Source organism: Phyllobates terribilis, unplaced genomic scaffold (assembly GCF_046119375.1).
Source record: "Phyllobates terribilis strain yellow unplaced genomic scaffold, ASM4611937v1 Scaffold_69__1_contigs__length_7402412, whole genome shotgun sequence".
Classification (NCBI taxonomy): Eukaryota; Metazoa; Chordata; class Amphibia; order Anura; family Dendrobatidae; genus Phyllobates; species Phyllobates terribilis.
The window spans coordinates 77,467-98,458 of NW_027362829.1; the positions used below are offsets into that span (position 1 = coordinate 77,467).

General features: G+C 45.4%; 1 protein-coding gene across 1 annotated transcript; it reads right to left on the bottom strand.

Annotated features, from left to right (window-relative positions):
• Nucleotides 1–6,059: 6,059 nt before the first annotated feature.
• On the bottom strand, nt 6,060–19,162 carry LOC141194336 (uncharacterized). The gene is made up of 7 exons (XM_073662236.1): nt 19,110–19,162; nt 10,020–10,169; nt 9,711–9,890; nt 9,504–9,627; nt 9,338–9,420; nt 9,049–9,139; nt 6,060–7,233 (listed from the first exon to the last, which is right to left on the bottom strand). The coding sequence occupies exons 2-7, from the start codon at nt 10,095–10,097 to the stop codon at nt 6,920–6,922; spliced, it is 870 nt and encodes a 289-aa protein (XP_073518337.1). The 5' UTR covers nt 10,098–10,169; nt 19,110–19,162; the 3' UTR covers nt 6,060–6,919.
• Nucleotides 19,163–20,992: the final 1,830 nt, after the last annotated feature.

A 20,992-nucleotide genomic window follows, 5' to 3' on the forward strand; every position in this document is an offset into this window, starting at 1 on the left:
CGTGATCGACAGGACTGGATACCAGATGAAGACGGCATGGTGTCATTCTCCGCTGTAGGAACGGAAGAAAGTCTTGCATATATACGCATGCTGATGGAGTACCGAGTGACCTACCTGCGAGAGGTAGAACAGTTGAATCTCGCTAGACTGCGAGTGGAAAGACAGAATCGCCTGAGCGGCAGAAGGTGGCAGCTGTCTAGAAATTGTGAGACCAGACAGAGAAAGGGCCCCCTAAATAACAGAACAGCTACAGCTGAAGTTAGGGACCTATCAAGATGTCCTGAGAGTAGTGGGCATGGGTTTAGAGGTAGTGAGACCTCCAGTAACTCAGGTTTGAGAGGCCCATACAAACGACCCAATAGAGTATGGGACAGTACGGAGTCTAACCGGACCTTAGATACCAGGGTGTGTGAGTCATTCTGCGGTATTGACCGCTGGGAGCAGGGGAGGTCTGACAAGGTTACGACTGACCGCTGGGAGCGGGGGAGGTCTGACAAGGTTACGACCGACCGCTGGGAGCGGGGGAGGTCTGACAAGGTTACGACCCGGAAATGTGACTTGACGAAGTCAGTGACAATGACAGATGGTAGGTCCCTAAAGGAATGGGCTAATGTCGTTGGCTAATGTTCCAGGGGCTGAGCAGCGCAATTGTCAAGTACATGGTCTCTGTGTGAACTGGGGGTTATAATGTGATTGTGTATATTGTGTGTTCAATGCCACAAGTTTGAACAGAGGGGGGATATGTAATGCAGCAGCTTGTGGCATTATGGTAGTGGTCCAGGATGTGTTTTGGCTGACCATGTACCTCCCCCTCAGGTGACTGGTCACATGACTGTGACATAGCACAGGTCCTGTGCACACAGAATGTCTAATCACATGACTGTGACATCAGCACAGGTCCTGTGTGCATTGGAAGATATAAAAACCCTGGTAGTTTTGAGACAGGGGGGGTAAGGCGTGAGGCCTGTTCCCGTGTGGGGCACCATCAGCCTGGAGAGGCTTACTGAGGCCTAGAGAGGCCTGGTGAAGCCTGAAAGGCAGAGGCTGGATGTTGGCTGTGTAAACATACCAGTAGCCTTGGATGGTACGAGGGCTGGAGACCCTCATCTGGGAAGCCGTAAAGCCACAGCGGTGGCCGAACAAACCTAAAGCAGCTAAAACCCGGCGAAGGTAAAAACACTGATTGATGTGGACATTTATGTTGTTGCCTAGCTGAGGGCTGTATCTGGAGCTAAGTGGACGTGTCTGTCGCTGGAAAGGCTCTTGGACATTATGTGTATGATATGTCGGCGAGCCACTGAGATGGACTCGGTTATGAGCGGTTTATGATAAATAATAAACTGCTGGACTGTGAAATACCGGAAGGTGTTGCCTGGTGTGCCTTAATTTACCCGGTGCAGAGAGTATCTCCCAGCATGATGACTAGCGCTGCCTTACAGCATAATGTGAACCTTGTCTGCCTAGGCTGCAGTCCATTGACTCAACAGATGTATGACACTGGGCGGCCACGTGTCCTGGATTGTGACACGGCCAACAGATTACATCCTTAACAACAGTCCTTGCGGCACCTTCAGTGGAAGTGGGACGCCCCCCCAGTTGTGGCTCTGAACCCCTTCCGTAGTAAACCCACCCCCTTTTGGGCACTCCAGTACAGGGAGGGATTTTTCAACCATTTGGTAGCTCTCTACCAGACCCACAAGGTCGTCGGTGTTCCAAGGGTTGCCCTGGGCAACCCTGATCTGCACTGGCCTGGGTAGGGAATGGATGAACCTGTCCATCACCACATGCTCAACCATCTGGGCAGGAGAGGAAGACTGTGGCTGCAACCACATCTGGACTAGATGTAGCAAGTCAAAAATCTGTGAGCGTGGAGGTCTGTCGCCAGCATATGCCCAGTGATGGACCCTTTGCACTTTGACAGACAGTCACTCCTGAGAGTGCCAATATCTCGGTTTCAATTTGGCGTATTCCTTTGCGTCTTGTAAAGTCAGATCATAATAGGCCTTCTGCGGCTCCCCGGGCAAATATGGCACCAAAACCTCCGCCCACTGCCCCAGCGGCAATCTCTCCCATTCCGCCACCCTCTCAAAAACAGTCAGGAACGCCTCAACATCATCCCCCGGGGTCATCTTCTATAATGCTCTCCTTACTCTCTCCAGTAGGTAACTAATTAAAAATAGTTACCTACAGGCCAGCTATTTAAAACTGTGGTTGTCCGTCACACGTATCACATATCACTGCGGTTCAAATCCAGCCATTTGTACTGAACGTGGAAAATATATAAAATGGGCAAGGTGCGGGGCAAGAGACGGGGAAGTGGACGTGATGGTGATGATGGTGCATGCAGAGGACAAGGACAAGGCCATGGGCTAGCTGAAATTGTGCCACAACAAACACCCACATCTTCTCGCTCGACCTTCCTGTGGCAATTAATAGGGGACCGCAGAACAGCACTATCGAACAAAGATCAGTGTGAAAAGGTTATTGGTTGGATAGCAGATTCCATGCTTCCAGTCACTTAGCCACCACCACCCTGTCTGCCACACAGTCAAGTCTCAGTAACCGTGAGTCTGGACCGCATATTCCTCACCCTGATCCTCCTTCCTCCCACCATTCCGAGTGCCTGGAGACAACTGATCCCACACTTGGACAGTCTGAAGAGATGTTCACTATTCCATTTATAGAAATCGGGCCTCTCCCCCGGTCCACTTGAAGCGGGGCAAGAGGAGATCGCATGTAGCAATGCCCAAATATTTGAGCAGCCACGGTCACACGAAGGCGACGGTGGGAAAGTGTCACAAGAGGTGGACGATGATGAGACACAATTGCCAGAAAGTGAGGAGGAGGACCAGGGTGCGGAATTGGAAGACGAGGTGGTGGATGATATAGTAACTGACCCAACTTGGCAAGAGAACATATAGAGCGAGGACAGCAGCACACGGGGGGAGGCATAGCACCACAAAAGGCAGGAAGAAGCAGTGTGGTGGCCGCAGACAGAAGGCGGGCAACCGTTCCCCGTAACATCAACATGACGGACGTTGCCAGTACAACTGTTAGGTCTTTCCGAGTCTGGTTGTTTTTTAACCCCTTAACAACATGTGACGTACTAATACGCGTCTGTGCCCTGGGCTTTAAGAGCCAGACCCGTATTAGTACGTCATGGCGATCGCGTGCGCACACAGGCTGTGAGAGTGCAATCGCTGCCAGGTGTCAGCTGATTGTCACAGCTGAAACTCGGTACTATGTGCAGGGAGCAGTCAAGCACCGCTCCCAGCACATTAACCCCCGCGATGCTGCGATCGAAGTCGATCGCAGAATTGCGGTGGCAAGGGGAGGTGATCGCAGATACTCACCTCCTCTTCCGGCTTCCAGCGCTGTCTGCCGTGGCTTCCAGGATGTTGCCATGACGACCCAATGTCGTCATGACAACATCCGGGTCACCAGACAGCAGGAAGATTTTTTGGACATGCGCAGTGCATCTCCAAACTATCTTCTCCCTGTCCAGCGCTGACAGCCTGCATGGCACAGGGATGGTGCTGCATTCCTGTGCCAAGCAGGCGATCAGAGAAAAAAAAGTGAAAGTCCCATAGTGGGACAAAGTAATAAAGTATAAAAACTATCAGAAAGTGAAAAAAAAATTAAAAAAAAATTGCAAAAATATTTTTTAAAATAATCCACCAAAAATAAAAATATAATGTACCCGTCAATAAATATTATTATACAAAAAAAAAAACAAAAAAACAATAAAAGTACACATATTTGGTATCGCCGCGTCCGAAACAACCTGACCTATAAAACTGTCCCACTAGTTAACCCCTTCAGTGAACACGGTAAAAAAAAAAAAAAAAAAAAACGAAGCAAAAAACAAATGCTTTATCACCATACCGCCAAACAAAAAATGGAATAACACGCGATCAAAAAGACAACTATAAATAAAAATGGTACCACTGAAAATGTCATCTCGTCCCGCAAAAAACAAGCCACCATACAGCTCCATCAGCCGAAAAATAAAAAAGTTATAGCTCTCAGAATAAAGCGATGCTAAAAAATAATTTTTTCTATAAAATTGCTTTTATTATGTAAAAGTGCAAAACATAGAAAAACTATATAAATGTGGTACCGCTGTACACGTACTGACCCGAAGAATAAAGCTACCATATCAATTTTACCACACGCGGAACAGAATAAAAAAAAACAAAAAAAACAATTCCTGAATTGTTGGCTTTTGTTTATTCTGCCTCCCAAAAAATCGGAATAGAAAGCGATCAAAAAATGTCACGTGCCTGAAAATGGCTCCAATAACAACGTCAACTCATCCCGCAAAAAACGAGCCGTCACATGACTGTCTGCCAAAATCTGGAAAAATTATAGCTCTCAAAATATGGCGATGCAAAAACTAGATTTTACAAAAAATGCGTATTTTAGTGTGTGACAGCTGTCAATCATAAAAACCCCATATGATTCTGGCATTGCTGTAATCACACCGACCTGAAGAATAAAGTCGTCTAATCACTTATACCGCACGAGGAACGGCGTAAAAAATAAACTCTCGGGTTAGGGTTGGGCTAGGGTTAGGGCTGGGTTTGGGGTTAGAGTTGTGATAGGGTTGGGATTTTTTTCAAAAGTAAGAAAAAAAGATGACGATATGGCGACTAGTGTTGAGCGCAAGTGCTCGCTACTTGAGTTTGCATCGGGTGTTCTGGTATGCATTGAGTATCGTGGGTATTTGAGTGACATGCTCGAGTCTCTGCCCCATATGCTTCGCGGCTAAAAAAACTTTGCGGGGATTGCCTGCCATGCACGAGCGATCCCCGCATGTTTTTTTTGGGGTGTCTAATAACCATGAAACATGCAGAGCAGGGACTCGAGCATGTCACTCGAGCACACGCTGTACATGGTGCATACCTGAGTACCCGATGCAAACTCAAGTAGCGAGCACTTGCGCTGAAGACTAATGATAACTTATTCAATATGATGACCTAATGTTATCAAATTCTGTGTTGTACCTCTGGGTTCAAAATGTTCACTATACACCTTAATAAAATCCTTGAGGGGTATAATTTCCAAAATGGGGTCACTTGTGGGGGAGCTCCAATGTTTGGGCACACAGGGACTCTCCAAATGCAACATGGTATCCGCTAACAAATTGTCGGCTCAAATTGTTAGCGGACACCATGTTGCGTTTGGAGAGCCCCTGTGTGCCCAAACATTGGAGCTCCCCCACAAGTGACCCCATTTTGGAAACTAGACCCCCCAAGGCACCTATCTAGATGCATTGTGAGCACTTGGAACCCCCAGGTGCTTCACAAATTGATTCATAAAAATGAAAAAGTGTTTTTTTTTTCACTTTTTCATTTTTAAGAATCAATTTGTGAAGCACCTGGGGGTTCCAAGTGCTCACTATGCATCTAGATAGGTGCCTTGGGGGTCTAGTTTCCAAAATGGGGTCACTTGTGGGGGAGCTCCAATATTTGGGCACACAGGGGCTCTCCAAACGCAACATGGCGTCCGCTAATTATTCAAGCAAATTTTACAATCAAAAAGTCAAATGGCGCTCCTTCCCTTCCGAGCCCTGCCGTGCGCCCAAACAGTGTTTTTTCCCCACATATGGGGTATCTGCGTGCCCAGGGGAAATTGCACAACAAATTTTGGGGTCCATTTTTTCTTGTTACCCCTGTGAAAATAAAAAAAATTGGGTATAAAGTAACATTTTTGTGAAAAAAGCTAAATGTTCATTTTTTTCTTCCACATTCCAAAAATTCCTGTGAAGCACCTGAAGGGTTAATAAAGTTATTGAATGTGGTTTTGAGCACCTTGAGGGGTGCAGTTTTTAGAATGGTGTCACTTTTGGGTATTTTCTGTCATAAAGACCTCTCAAAGTGACTTCAAATGTGATGTGGTCCCTAAAAAAATGGTTTTGTAAATTTTGTTGGAAAAATGAGAAATCGCTGGTCAACTTTTAACCCTTATAGCTCCCTAACAAAATAAAATTTTGGTTCCAAAATTGTGCTGATGTAAAGTAAACATGTGGGAAATGTTATTTATTAACTCTTTTGTGTGACATATCTCTCTGATTTAAGGGCATAAAAATTCAAATTTTGAAAATTGCAAAATTTTCAAAATGTTCGCCAAATTTCCGTTTTTTTCACAAATAAACGCAAGTGATATCGAAGAAATTTTACCACAATCATGAAGTACAATATGTCACGAAAAAACAGTCTCAGAATCAGGGGGATCCGTTGAAGCGTTCCAGAGTAATTACCTCATAAAGTGACAGTGGTCAGAATTGTAAAAATTGGCCTGGTCATTAACGTGCAAACCACCCTCGGGGGTTAAGGGGTTAAAGACTCTGCCGATAACCCCAAAAAGGCCATTTGCACCACCTGCCAGGCCAGCATCAGTAGAGGTAGCAAAACTACCAGCCTGACCACCACAAGCATGATCAGGAAGATGGCAGCAAAGCATCTGACTAAGTGGCCCAAATCCAAGGGTCCAGGAACAGTGTCTGCGGGTGACATCACTGCTTCTTCCGCTGTTGTGCATGCAAACCAATCCTCTGTCCATGGCGCATGTGAAGATGCCTTACACCGGTCATTGCACACTCAACTAGCACCATCAGCAAGCACGTCCACGTCCTTGTCCCAGCGTAGCGTTCAGTTGTCAATACCCCAGTCCTTGGAACGCAAACGCAAATAAGGAGCCAACGTCTCATAGGCCACACTACTAAATTCACATATTTTGCGACTGCTTGCGCTCAAAATGTTGCCCTTTAGGCTCGTGGAGACGGCAGCTTTCTGTTACCTGATGAAGGCGGCCGTCCCTTGGTACTCGGTCCCCAGCCGCCACTATTTCTCCCCGTGTGTCGTCACCGCATTACACAAGCACGTGTCCATCGTTAGCCGTGCCCTCAACAATGTAGTTACGGGGAAAGTCCACCTAACCACGGACAAGTGCTTCTGGGCAGGGACGGACCTTGGGACGGAACACGTCCAAACAATATTTTTGCTTTAGGAGCAGTTCGTTTTTTAATGCTTATTTTGTGACTTTGATTTTGCTTATTAGTCAGTAATGAATGAAAAGACAGGACCTGTTTCAAAGGATCTTTGCTGTGAAGAGATGATGGTATATCTGGAGTAATGGCATTCGCTTCAATTGTATCCTGTGGGATCTCAAGATCATCAGATTTAAAAATTGCAGATGTCAGCTGTCCCTCTGATCTCCTGGTACAGTCATCTGCCAAGGATAAAACAAATTATTATATTTTGAATAAAATATCCTTGAATTTTATATTTTTGAACATTTCTACTTAACGTGATTGTAGAAATGGCAAGTTATTTAAAAATGTTAAATTATTCTCCAAGACAATGACAGTTCACAGTCTAATAGAAAACCTCATAGGATGAACCAGTGGAGCGTGGTGTCCAACTGATTGTTCATTCTGCCTCCCAAATATGGAATAAAAAGCCACCAAACAATGTTATGTAGGTGAAATAATACCAATAAAAACTTCTACTCATCTCACAAAAAACAAGTCCCCACTCAGGTTCATCATCTGTCAGTGGAAAACCAGAGGTTTCCACATTATTAGTGGCTCAAAGGCTCTTGAAAAGCAACATGGCTTCCATAACCCAATCCAGCAATATCTGCTCTCCCAAAGTCAAATCCCCCCCACACTTCTGAGCCTTGCAGTGCACCCAAACCACATTCAGCATCCATGTATTTGGCATTACTATAGTGAGAAGAACCCACTTAATTTATGGTGTGTGTCTCCTGGAGCACAATCTGGACACTATGTGTTGGACAATAAAATGGTCTATTTGCAATTTTCACTCTCAAACATCCCCATATCAAAGTTTAAATCACGCCCCTTTCACCTCATTTAAACTAAATCAATAAAAAAAAAACACACACATATTTGGTGTCGCCGCGTTCAGAATTGCCCGACCAATATAAAGAAATAATTAATCCGATCGGTAAACGGCGTAACGAGAAAAAAATGCCAGAATTATGTTTTTTTGGTCGCCGCAACATTGCAATAAAATGCAATAATGGGCGATCAAAACATCGGATCTACCCCTAAAATTGAATCAATAAAAACATCAGCTCGGCACCCAAAAAACTAATCCCTCACTCGACCCCAGATAACGAAAAATGGAGACGCAACTGTGAAATTGCATTTTATTTTGCAATTTAACCGCACTTGGATTTTTTTCTCCCCACTTTCTAGTACATGATATGGTAAAAGCGAAAAATAAAAAAAGTTATGGCTCTGGGAACAAGGGGAGCAAAAAACGAAAACGCAAAATGCTTTGGTCATGAAGGGGTTAAAGACTACCAGGGAGTTACACACTTATAGTGAGGCCGGCCGATCCCACCACAATCAAACTATCAAATCAGAATGAATGTGTATTTATCGCAATGTAATGCTATCGCAATCCTGTTTGAAGTTAGTTGGTTTTAAAAGAGATTGAAAAGTCAGGATAAAGGGAAACTCTGTTGTTATTGTACAGAAATTCACACTTGGCCTCACTGCACATTTAATGTTGTCGATAATAAAAGTGAAGTTTGGCCAGAAAGACTGGACCTGGTCTTGTAGGGACCATATGAGGACATTCAGCAGCACAGAAGGGAGAGAAGGGAGATTCATCCAATAAGATATCAGGGATCTAGGAAGCCAACAGCATCATTACCCTCCACTTTCTCTACAGGCACATCACAATATTTTTTTTCAAGTGATTTTCTAGCTTGTCAGCACATTCTAAGTACGCTGTCATTCGGCTTTATAGTTTACAGATCTGGGCAGGTAACGGTCAGCGTCTCCTAATCCCAGGGGGTAGGTGGATCCTCCAGGTTGTAAGTTCTATAGAAAAGGGCTTTCAATGTCCACAGTCATTTGAACAGTTTTGGGTGGAGGAGAATGTTGTGATCTAGAGGCAAAATGGTGATCACACGATTGTGATACGGCCGGACTACACCACCGATAAAGCAGCCACAGCCGGTGACTGAGAAGAATCTGTGACTTCTCATTATTTAGTGGTTACTACTCACCTGGGTAGTCATATGTAGGAATCTCCTCTTTAAACCGCTCATCACCCCTCACATATGTCTCTGTAGTATTAATATGGGTCAGATCTTCACCCTGAAACAAATATTGTAAAAGTCACAGACAGATGGAGAAGTTCCATCTATGATCAGCTCTAATCCTGCCATCTCCACCGTTCTCATTACACAAGTATAAAACATATAATACTGGTGGATAAAACAAGACTGAGCACAAGACCTTCACAGCCGTCTACACATTATAAAGGAGATCTCATGACACCTTCTCTCCATCTACCTGATGATCCTGAGGAACATTGGGGTCTTCTTGTTTACAGTCCTGTGGAAGAAGAGGACGGGGACATCTCTTACTGGATAGATCTGGAGGAAACACATACAGGGACTGAATTCATTCTTTACATACAGATAATTATAGGCTGTGTGTATTTAGTCCTGACTATTACCTGGTGATGTGAGGGGCTGGGGAACCTCCATCATGACGTCCTTGTACAGATCTTTGTGTCCTTCTAAATACTCCCACTCCTCCATGGACAAATAGACAGTGACATCCTGACACCTTATAGGAACCTGACACATACAATGATACCATCATCCCCCCGATCCCTCCATAGTGTTACTGTATAATGTCCCAGCATTCCCAGCAGTGTCACCTCTCCAGTCAGCAGCTCAATCATCTTGTAGGTGAGTTCTACGATCTTCTGGGCATTGATGTCCTCATGTATCAGGGGGTGAGGTGGAGGCCCTGTGATTGTGCTCAGGGGTCTTTCCCATCCCTCAGACACAGGGTCCTGACAGCGCTCACTAGAGGTCTTCTTCACTAATGTGTAATCCTGGTTATGGAGAGACACATTAATAAATCTCACTTCAGACATTTCCAGAGTCCTCACCTCTCCAGTTCTGTCCATCTGTTATTCCCATAGATAAGAATGATGTAATGTGACGTCATCAGAATCTCTCACCTCTCCAGTAAGCCGGAAGAGGATCTCTAGGGTGAGGTGGAATATCCTCTCCACCATCTTGTCTCTGTCCATATCCATCTTTGATGGATAAATCAGGAAAATTCTCTTATATAGAAGATATTCACTGAGAGGATCCGATATTGTAGAGACCTAAATGAGAAGAAGATGAGCCGATGTAACAAGTAGATGTAAAAAAGATTAATAAATACTGTAAATTAAAGAGATATTCATTACATGTGACATGAGAAATGAAATACCTACAATCGCAATCTTAAGGCTTATATTCATCATATCAACCCAAATATAACAAGTAGAACAAAAAATAACATATGATAGTAATAAGACAACACAGGTAGGAAAACGGGGGCACACCCGGTATACATACAGGTGCATCTCACTAAATTAGAACATCAGCAAAAAGCTACTTTATTTCAGTTCTTCAATACAAAAAGTGAAACTCATATATTATATAGAGTCATTACACACAGAGGGATCTATTATATAGAGTCATTACACACAGAGGGATCTATTATATAGAGTCATTACACACAGAGGGATCTATTATATAGAGTCATTACACACAGAGGGATCTATTATATAGAGTCATTACACACAGAGGGATCTATTATATAGAGTCATTACACACAGAGGGATCTATTATATAGAGTCATTACACACAGAGGGATCTATTATATAGAGTCATTACACACAGAGGGATCTATTATATAGAGTCATTACACACAGAGGGATCTATTTCAAGCGTTTATTTCTGTTAATGTTGATGATTATGGCTTACAGCCAATGAAAACACAAAAGTCATTATCTCAGTAAATTAGAATACTTTATAACATCAGCTTGAAAAATGCTTTTAAAATCCGAACTGTTGTCCTACTGAAATGTATGTTCAGTAAATGCCCTCAATACTTGGTCGGGGCTCCTTGTGCATCAATTACTGCATCAATGCGGCAATGTGGCATGGAGGCGATCAGCCTGTGGCCCTGCTGAGGTGTTATGGAAGCCCAGGTGGCTTTGATAGCAGCCTTCAGCTCATCTGCATTGTTGGGTCTGGTGTCTCATCTTCCTCTTGACAATACCCCATAGATTCTCTATAATAGATTCTCTATGGGGTTAAGGTCAGGCAAGTTTGCAGCCAATCAAGCACAGTGATACTGTTGTGTGTAAACCAGGTATTGGTACTTTTGGCAGTGTGGACAGGGGCCAAGTCCTGCTGGAGAATGAAATATCCATCTCCAAAAAGCTTGTTGGCAGAGGGAAGCATGAAGTGCTCTAAAATTTCCTGGTAGACGGCTGCGCTGACTTTGGTCTTGATAACTCACAGTGGACCTACACCAGCAGATGACATGGCTCCCCAAACCATCACTGATTGTGGAAACTTCACACTAGACCTCCAGCAGCTTGGATTGTGGCCTCTCCACTCTTCCTCCAGACTCTGGGACCTTGATTTCCAAACGAAATGCAAAATTTACTTTCATCTGAAAACAACACCTTGGACCACTGTGCATCAGTCCAGGTCTTTTTCTCCTTGGCCCAGGTAAGACGCTTCTGGCGGTGTCTATTGGTCATGAGTGGCTTGACACAAGGAATGCGACACTTGTAGCCCATGTCCTGGATACGTCTGTGTGTGGTGGCTCTTGAAGCAATGACTCCAGCAGCAATCCACTCCTTGTGAATCTCTCACAAATTTTTTGACTGGCCTTTTCTTAACAATCCTTTCAAGGCTGCGGTTATCCCGGTTGCTTGTGCACCTTTTCCTACCACACTTTTTCCTTTCAGTCAACTTTCCATTAATATGCTTGGATACAGCACTCTGTGAACAGCCAGCTTCTTCAGCAATTTTGTGGCTTACCCTCATTGTGGAGTGTGTCAATGTCTGGCTTCTGGACATCTGTCATGTCAGCAGTCTTCCCCATGATTGTGGAGCCTACTGAAACAGACTAAGGGACCTTTATAAATGCTTTAGGAAGCCTTTGCAGGTGTTTTTTGTTAATTATTCTAATTTACTGAAATAAAGACTTTTGTGTTTTCATTGGCTGTAAGCCATAATCATCAACATTAACAGAAATAAACACTTGAAATAGATCACTCTGTAATGACTCTATATAATAAATGAGCTTCACTTTTTGTATTGAAGAACTGAAATAAATTAACTTTTTGATGATATTCTAATTTTGTGAGAAGCACCAGTATATGATAAAGAGCTAAAAAGAAAGAGCCAGTAGGCGCAAATAGATAATCAAATATAGGTGCAGGCCCCTGAACATATACTCTGTATAGACAAGACCCCAAAGGGAGAGAAGGCAAAAGGAGAGAAGACGTTCCAAGGGGCGCACCTACTAGCTGTTTCTATTTTCTTCTATTTAGCTCTGTCATATATCAGGACTGTGTAAGTAGCAGCCCACAGAAAGGGACAGACAGAGATCATAACCTATGGGAGCTAATGCAGGGGCCATTATACAGTGTGGGAGCTAATGTGGGGGCCATTATACAGCGTGAGAACTAATGTGGGTGCCATTATACAGTGTGGGAGCTAATGCGGGGGCCATTATACAGCGTGGGAGCTAATGTGGGGGCCATTATACAGCATGGGAGCTAATGTGGGGGCCATTATACAGCATGGGAGCTAATGTGGGGGCCATTATACAGCATGGGAACTAATGTGGGGGCCATTATACAGCATGAGAACTAATGTGGGGGCCATTATACAGTGTGGGAGCTAATGCAGGGGCCATTATACAGCATGGGAGCTAATGTGGGGGCCATTATACAGCGTGGGCACTAATGCGGGGGCCATTATACAGTGTGATAGCTATTGCGGGTGCTATTATACAGTGTGGGCACTTATGCGGGGGTCATTATACAGCGTGAGAGCTAATGCGGGTGTCATTATACAGCATGGGCACTAATGCTGGGGCCATTATACCGCGTAAGAGCTAATGCGGGGGCCATTATACAGTGTGATAGCTATTGCGGGTGCTATTATACAGTGTGGGCACTTATGCGGGGGTCATTATACCGCGTGAGAGCTAATGCGGGTGCCATCATAAAGTGTGGGAGCCAATGCGGGAGCCATTATACAGTGTGGGAGTCAATGTGGATGCCATTAGACATCGTGGGAGCTAATGTGGGGGTCATTATATAGCATGGGAGCTAATGCGGGGGCCATTATACAGCGTGAGAGCTAATGTGGGGGCCATTATACAGCATGAGCGCAAATGTGGGGGCCATTGTACAGCATCAGATCTATTGCGGGGACCATAATACAGTGTTGGAGCTAATGCGAGGGCCATTATACAGTTTGAAGGCTACTGGGGGACGATCATACAGTATGGGGTCCTATACACAGTGTGGGAGTTACTGTGGGGGGCTTTATGCAATGTGGGAGCTACTGGTGGAACCATTAAAGAGTGTGGAGGCTACTGTGAAGACATTTTACTATGTAAGGAGCACAGCAGTGGCCTTATTATGTGGGGCAGTGAGAGGATCACTGCTTTTATACCACACAGCACGTGCAGTAAAAGGGACACATACGGCAGCGGCGGCTCAGCATTGGGGTATCGTCAGGATGAGGGGATTGTTCAGGTTGGCAATAGATGGGAATGGTGGTGAGGAGTCAGATGTGTCTGTGCTGTAAGCTCTTCAGATCAGTCCTGTCTGGAGAAATCGCAATGTCTTTCTGAGAAAGATGGAAAAGTGAACGACTCCATCAGAAAGAACGTCAGCTGTGATCATCTGTAACTGTGCTGTATAGTCTATAAGTCCTGCAGGACCGGTATCTACCACTAGATGTCACTGTATGGCGGGAATAGTGTTGGGCTTTGTGGAGATTTTTCTTTTAGTTACACTGCGGTCATCTGCGGAGGTTCTCCTATACCCACTAATAGGCCACGGCCCCACTATCAGTATTCGGTCAGTATTTTTTCTCAGGAGTGGGAGCCAAAACCAGGTGAGGAACAATTGGAGAAAAGGTATAATAGAAACAAGTCACCAATTCTGCATTTATCACCCATTCCTGATTTTGACTCCCACTCCTGAGAAAAACACTGACTAAATACTGATAGTGGGGCCGGGGCCTTAGTCTGCACCAGCATAGCTGTAATCAGGGTTACCAGTAAGGGCCCACTCAGACACTGCGCCCCCTGGAGCTGAACACCTAGATATGCCTCTGCAAGTGTTACGTAAGAGGCATAATGGGGGCATTACACTGTGTGGGGGCATCATACATACTACATAAGGGACATAATGGGACATAACACTGTGTGGGCATCATACATCCTGCATAAGGGGCATAATGGGGGCATTACACTGTGGGGCATCATACATACTGCATAAGGGACATAATGGGGGCATTACACTGTGTGGGGGCATCATACAGCTGACAAATACTATTGAGATCTCTGCTACTGGAAGTGGAAAGAAAGAACAAAGACAAAAAAATCTAAATAAAAATATGGGAGGAAGAGAAACCAATCACAAACTAAAATGTTTTTATACAAATGCACAAAGCATGGGCAACAAACAAGGAGAATTGGAAATACTAACGCAGGAAAAGAAATATGATGTCATTGGAATCACTGAAACTTGGTGGGACGATACACATGATTGGAATAAAAGGCTAAAAGGATACAACTTATTTGCAAGAAACAGAATTGATAAACGAGGAGGAGGTGTTGCATTGTATGTTAGAAAAGCGTATATCTGCACAGAGATTGAAGCTTCAGAGACTGGGAGTTCTGTGGAAACTGTTTGGGTAAGAATACAAGGAGAGAACAACGGAAAGGACACCATTGTAGGCATTTACTACAGGCCACCTGGGCAAGCTGAAGATATGGATGAACTCTTTATGTATCAAATGACCAAGTTCTCCAAAAAATATGACGTAGTGGTCATGGGAGATTTCAACTATCCAGACATTTGTTGGGAATCTCTCTCAAGTAAAACTAACAGGTCAAGCAAATTCTTATCCTCTCTTGCTGACAACTTTATCTTCCAAAAGGTAGGGGAGAAAACAAGGGGATCTGCTACTTTGGATCTAATCCTTATAAACAGGGAGGAAATGGTTGAGGAGGTAAAGGTGGCTGGGACCCTAGGAGGCAGCGATCATGCTATTATAGAATTTTGGATAACTAGAGGAGGAAGACATGTGAAGACTCAAACTTCAAGGTTAGATTTTAGAAAGGCAGATTTTAAGAGACTCAGAAAGAGAATAGGAGGGATCCAATGGCTGGATGTCCTTAAGGACAAAAATGTCCAGGAAGGATGGGAAATTTTTAAAAATGAGATTCTCAAAGCACAATCGTTAACAATCCCGAAAAGTAGGAAGAATGGGAAGCATTTAAGGAAACCAGGATGGATGAACACAGAACTTAAACACATGCTAAAAAGAAAGAAAGAAATGTTTATTAAATGGAAAGAGGGAGGCATATCTAAAGAAGATTATAATGCAGTCTGCAGATCCTGCAGGGCACGTATCAGATTAGCTAAAGCTGACAATGAATTAAGGCTTGCAAGAGATGTCAAAAGCAATAAAAAAGGATTTTGGGGGTATGTCAAAAGTAAAAGAAAAGTCAAAGATGCTATAGGATTTTTACAGGATGAAAATGGAGAAATGGTAAGAGAGGATGTTGAGAAGGCCGAACTTTTTAATTCCTATTTTGCATCTGTTTTCTCTCAGAAAGAAAATGTAACATCAACTGATTTTCACTGTCCTTTTAAAGGAATAGAAGAATCCAAGTTATCTGTAAACAGAAAGATTGTGAGGGAATATTTAGCTAACATAAATGAGTTCAAGTCTCCAGGTCCAGATGAATTACACCCCAGAGTACTGAAGGAGATCGTAGAAGAAATTTTAGAACCACTCACCATAATCTTTGAAAATTCTTGGAGAACAGGAGAAGTCCCAGAAGACTGGAGAAGAGCAAATGTTGTTCCTATCTTCAAAAAGGGGAAGAAGGTGGACCCAGGGAACTATAGGCCGGTGAGTCTGACTTCTATACCAGGAAAGATCTTTGAACAAATTATTAAACATCATGTATGTAAGTACCTGGATAAGAATGAAGTGATTAACCAGAGTCAGCATGGGTTTGTAACTAACAAGTCATGTCAGACTAACTTAATTTCCTTCTATGACAGAATCACTGACTGGGTGGATCAGGGAAATGCTGTAGATATAGTATATCTTGACTTCAGCAAAGCATTTGACAAAGTATCTCACACCATCCTTATTGAAAAAATGACCAAGTATGCAATGGACCAGGCAACTGTTAGGTGGATTCATAACTGGCTTAGTGATCGGACTCAAAGAGTGGTTGTAAATGGCTTCACATCCAGCTGGATGAATGTCTCAAGTGGGATACCACAGGGCTCTGTCCTGGGACCTGTATTGTTCAACATCTTCATCAATGATTTAGATGAAGGAATTGAGGGTAAACTGATTAAATTTGCTGATGACACAAAGCTAGGAGGGATAGCTAATACTAGAGAAGAGAGAGAGAGGATTCAAAAAGACCTAAATAAACTGGAGCAGTGGGCAGCAACCAACAGAATGGTTTTTAACAGGGAAAAATGCAAAGTACTACATCTGGGCAATAAAAATGAAAAAAGCATATACAGAATGGGAGGAATAGAGCTAAGCAACAGTACATGTGAAAAAGACTTAGGTATACTAATAGATCATAGACTGAACATGAGTCAACAGTGTGATGCAGCAGCAAAAAAGGCAAATACAATTCTGGGATGTATTAACAGAAGCATACAGTCTAGATCACGTGAAGTCATTATCGGTCTTTACTCCTCTTTGGTCAGACCTCATCTGGAATACTGTGTACAGTTTTGGGCACCACATTTTAAAAAAGACATAGACAAACTGGAGCAAGTTCAGAGAAGAGCGACCAGAATGGTGACTGGTCTGCAAACCATGTCCTATGAGGAACGGTTGCAGGATTTGGGAATGTTTAGCTTGCAAAAAAGAAGACTGAGAGGAGACTTAATAGCTGTCTACAAATATGTCAAGGGCTGTCAAATTGTAGAAGGATCATCTTTATTCTCATTTGCACAGGGAAAGACTAGAAGCAACGGGATGAAACTAAATGGGAGGAGACACAGATTAGATATTAGAAAAAACTTTTTGACAGGGTGATTAATGAGTGGAACAGGCTGCCACGAGAGGTGGTGAGTTCCCCTTCAATGGACGTCTTCAAACAGAGGCTGGACAGACATCTGTCTGAGATGATTTAGTGAATCCTGCTTTGAGCAGGGGGTTGGACCAGATGACCCAGGAGGTCCCTTCCAACTCTACCATTCTATGATACATACTACATAAGGGACATAATGGGACATAACACTGTGTGGGCATCATACATCCTGCATAAGGGGCATAATGGGGGCATTACACTGTGTGGGGTATCATACATCCTGCATAAGGGGCATAATGGGGGCATTACACTGTGGGGGGACATCATACATACTGCATAAGGGGCATAATGGGGGCATTACACTGTGTGGGGGCATCATACATCCTGCATAAGGGGCATAATGGGGGCATTACACTGTGGGGGGCATCATACATACTACATAAGGGGCATAACACTATGTGGGGGCATCATACGCACTGCATAAGGGGGGCATTACACTGTGTGGGGCCATCATACATACTGCATAAGGGGCATAATGGGGGCATTACACTGTGTTGGGCATCATACATCCTGCATAAGGGGCATAATGGGGGCATTACACTGTGGGGGGGCATCATACATACTGCATAAGGGGCATAAAGGGGGCATTACACTGTGTGGGGGCATCATACATACTGCATAAGGGCATTACACTGTTTGGGGGCATCATACATACTGCATAAGGGGCATAATGGGGGCATTACACTGTGAGGAGCATCATACATCCTGCATAAGGGGCATAATGGGGGAATTACACTATGTGGGGCATCATACATACTGCATAAGGGGCATAATGGGGGCATTACACTGTGAGGGGCATCATACATCCTGCATAAGGGGCATAATAGGGACATTACACTGTGTGGGGGCATCATACATACTGCATAAGAGGCATAATTTCGGCATTACACTGTGGGGGCATCATACATACAGCATAAGGGGCATAATGGGGGCATCATACATAATGCATAAGAGGCATAATGGGGGCATTACACTGTGAGGGCATCATACATACTGCATAAGGGGCATAATGGGGGCATCATACATACTGCATAAGGGGCATAATGGGGGCATTACACTGTGTGGGGGCATCATACATACTGCATAAGGGGCATAATGGGGGCATTACACTGTGTGGGGGCATCATACATACTGTATAAGGGGCATAATGGGGGCATTACACTGTGGGGGCATCATACATACTGCCTAAGGGGCTTAATGGGGGCATTACACTGTGGGGCATCATACATCCTGCATAAGGGGCATAATGGGGGCATTACACTGTGTGGGGGCATCATACATTCTGCATAAGGGGCATAATGGGGGCATTACACTGTGTGGGGCATCATACATACTGTATAAAGGGCATAATGGGGGCATTACACTGTGGGGAATAATGGGGGCATTATACTGTGGGGCATCATACATACTGTATAAGGGGCATTACACTGTGGGGGCATCATACATACTACATAAGGGGCATAATGGGGGCATTACACTGTGTGGGGGCATCATACATCCTGCATAAGGGGCATTACACTGTGGGGGGCATCATACATACTGCATAAGGGGCATAATGGGGGCATTACACTGTGGGGGGCATCATACATACTGCATAAGGGGCATAATGGGGGCATTACACTGTGTGGGGGCATCATACATCCTGCATAAGGGGCATAATGGGGGCATTACACTGTGGGGCCAGTAAAGGGGTCCTGTACTATGAGAACAATACGTTTCCTCCCTTCCTGTCTCCATAGTTGGGTCGTATGTATCTATTACAGGAAACAGAACAAAAACCTTATGATTCTTATAAAGGGGCAACACAAGACCCCAAAAGAGTCTCTGTGCTAAAGGGGTTAATGCCCCCTGCGCCCAGTAATGGGGGGTCTCCACATACCTCCACCTGCAGAGCCGCCACCACATATATGGCTGCTCTGTGCGCACAGGAGCTGTGATGAGGTCACAGGAGGGGAGGAGTCAGGGGTCACATGATCAGGGGCCTCAGTGGATGCAGGACTCTGCTGTGCTGGTTGTCATGGTGCTGGATGAGCTGAAGTTTATGTGTGGGGTCAGGAGGGGTTTACAGTGTGGATGTAGCAGAGCCGCGTGTGTACGAGGTGTACAGAGCAGAGCCGCGTGTGTACGAGGTGTACGGAGCAGAGCCGCGTGTGTACGAGGTGTACGGAGCAGAGCCGCGTGTGTACGAAGTGTACGGAGCGGAGCCGCGTGTGTACGAGGTGTACGGAGCGGAGCCGCGTGTGTACGAGGTGTACGGAGTGGAGCCGAGCGTGTACGAGGTGTACGGAGCCGAGCCGTGTGTGTACGAGGTGTACGGAGCTGAGCCGCGCGTGTACGAGGTGTACGGAGCAGAGCCGTGTGTGTACGAGGTGTACGGAGCAGAGCCGCGCGTGTACGAGGTGTACGGAGCAGAGCCGCGCGTGTACGAGGTGTACGGAGCAGAGCCGCGCGTGTACGAGGTGTACGGAGCAGAGCCGCGCGTGTACGAGGTGTACGGAGCAGAGCCGCGCGTGTACGAGGTGTACGGAGCAGAGCCGCGCGTTTACGGAGTGGAGCCGCGCGTGTACGAGGTGTACTGAGCAGAGCCGCGCGTGTACGAGGTGTACGGAGCGGAGCCACGTGTGTACGAGGTGTACGGAGCAGAGCCGCGTGTGTACGAGGTGTACTGAGCAGAGCCGCGTGTGTACCAGGTGTACGGAGCGGAGCCGCGTGTGTACGAGGTGTACGGAGCGGAGCCGCGCGTGTACGAGGTGTACGGAGCGGAGCCGCGCGTGTACGAGGTGTACGGAGCAGAGCCGCGCGTGTACGAGGTGTACGGAGCAGAGCCGCGCGTGTACGAGGTGTACGGAGCAGAGCCGCGCGTGTACGAGGTGTACGGAGCAGAGCCGCGCGTGTACGAGGTGTACGGAGCAGAGCCGCGCGTGTACGAGGTGTACGGAGCAGAGCCGCGCGTGTACGAGGTGTACGGAGCGGAGCCGCGCGTGTACGAGGTGTACGGAGCGGAGCCGCGTGTGTACGAGGTGTACTGAGCGGAGCCGCTTGTGTACGAGGTGTACGGAGCGGAGCCGCGTATGTACGAGGTGTACGGAGCGGAGCAGCGTGTGTACGAGGTGTACGGAGCGGAGCCGCGTGTGTACGAGGTGTACGGAGCGGAGCCGCGTGTGTACGAGGTGTACGGAGCGGAGCCGCGTGTGTACGAGGTGTACGGAGCGGAGCCGCGTGTGTACGAGGTGTACTCGAGCTGTGTGTGTACGAGGTGGACGGAGAGGAGCCGCGTATGTACAGAGCGGAGCCGTTTGTGTACGACTTGTACGGAGCGGAGCCGCGTGTATACGAGGTGTACGCAGCGGAGCCGTGTGTGTATGAGGGCTACCTCTTGAAGCTCATCAAGAGAATGCCAAGAGTGTGCAAAGCAGTCATCAAATCAAAAGGTGGCTACTTTGAAGAACCTAGAATATAAGACATATTTTCAGTTGTTTCACACTTTTTTGTTAAGTATATAATTCCACATGTGTTAATTCATAGTTTTGATGCCTTCAGTGTGAATGTACAATTTTCATAGTCAAGAAAATGCAGAAAAATCTTTAAATGAGAAGGTGTGTTCATACTTTTGGTCTGTACTGTATATCACTTGTTTTTCATGTAGTTTTACATATACACGTACATCTGACCCCTCTTTAACAACACATGGATAGAAATAAAGGCAGAAGGGATTGTAGGTCTGATCAACAAGCTTAATCTGAATGGATACACAGCAGGACT

Excerpts from the sequence above, each read along its gene's own strand:
- LOC141194336 (XM_073662236.1), bottom strand. The coding sequence starts at position 10,097 with ATGGATATGGACAGAGACAAGATGGTGGAGAGGATATTCCACCTCACC. Across the intron at positions 9,140-9,337 it reads ATGTTCCTCAGGATCATCAG|GGTGAAGATCTGACCCATAT; the intron begins GTAGATGGAGAG and ends TATTTGTTTCAG. Across the intron at positions 7,234-9,048 it reads TCCTACATATGACTACCCAG|ATGACTGTACCAGGAGATCA; the intron begins GTGAGTAGTAAC and ends TATCCTTGGCAG.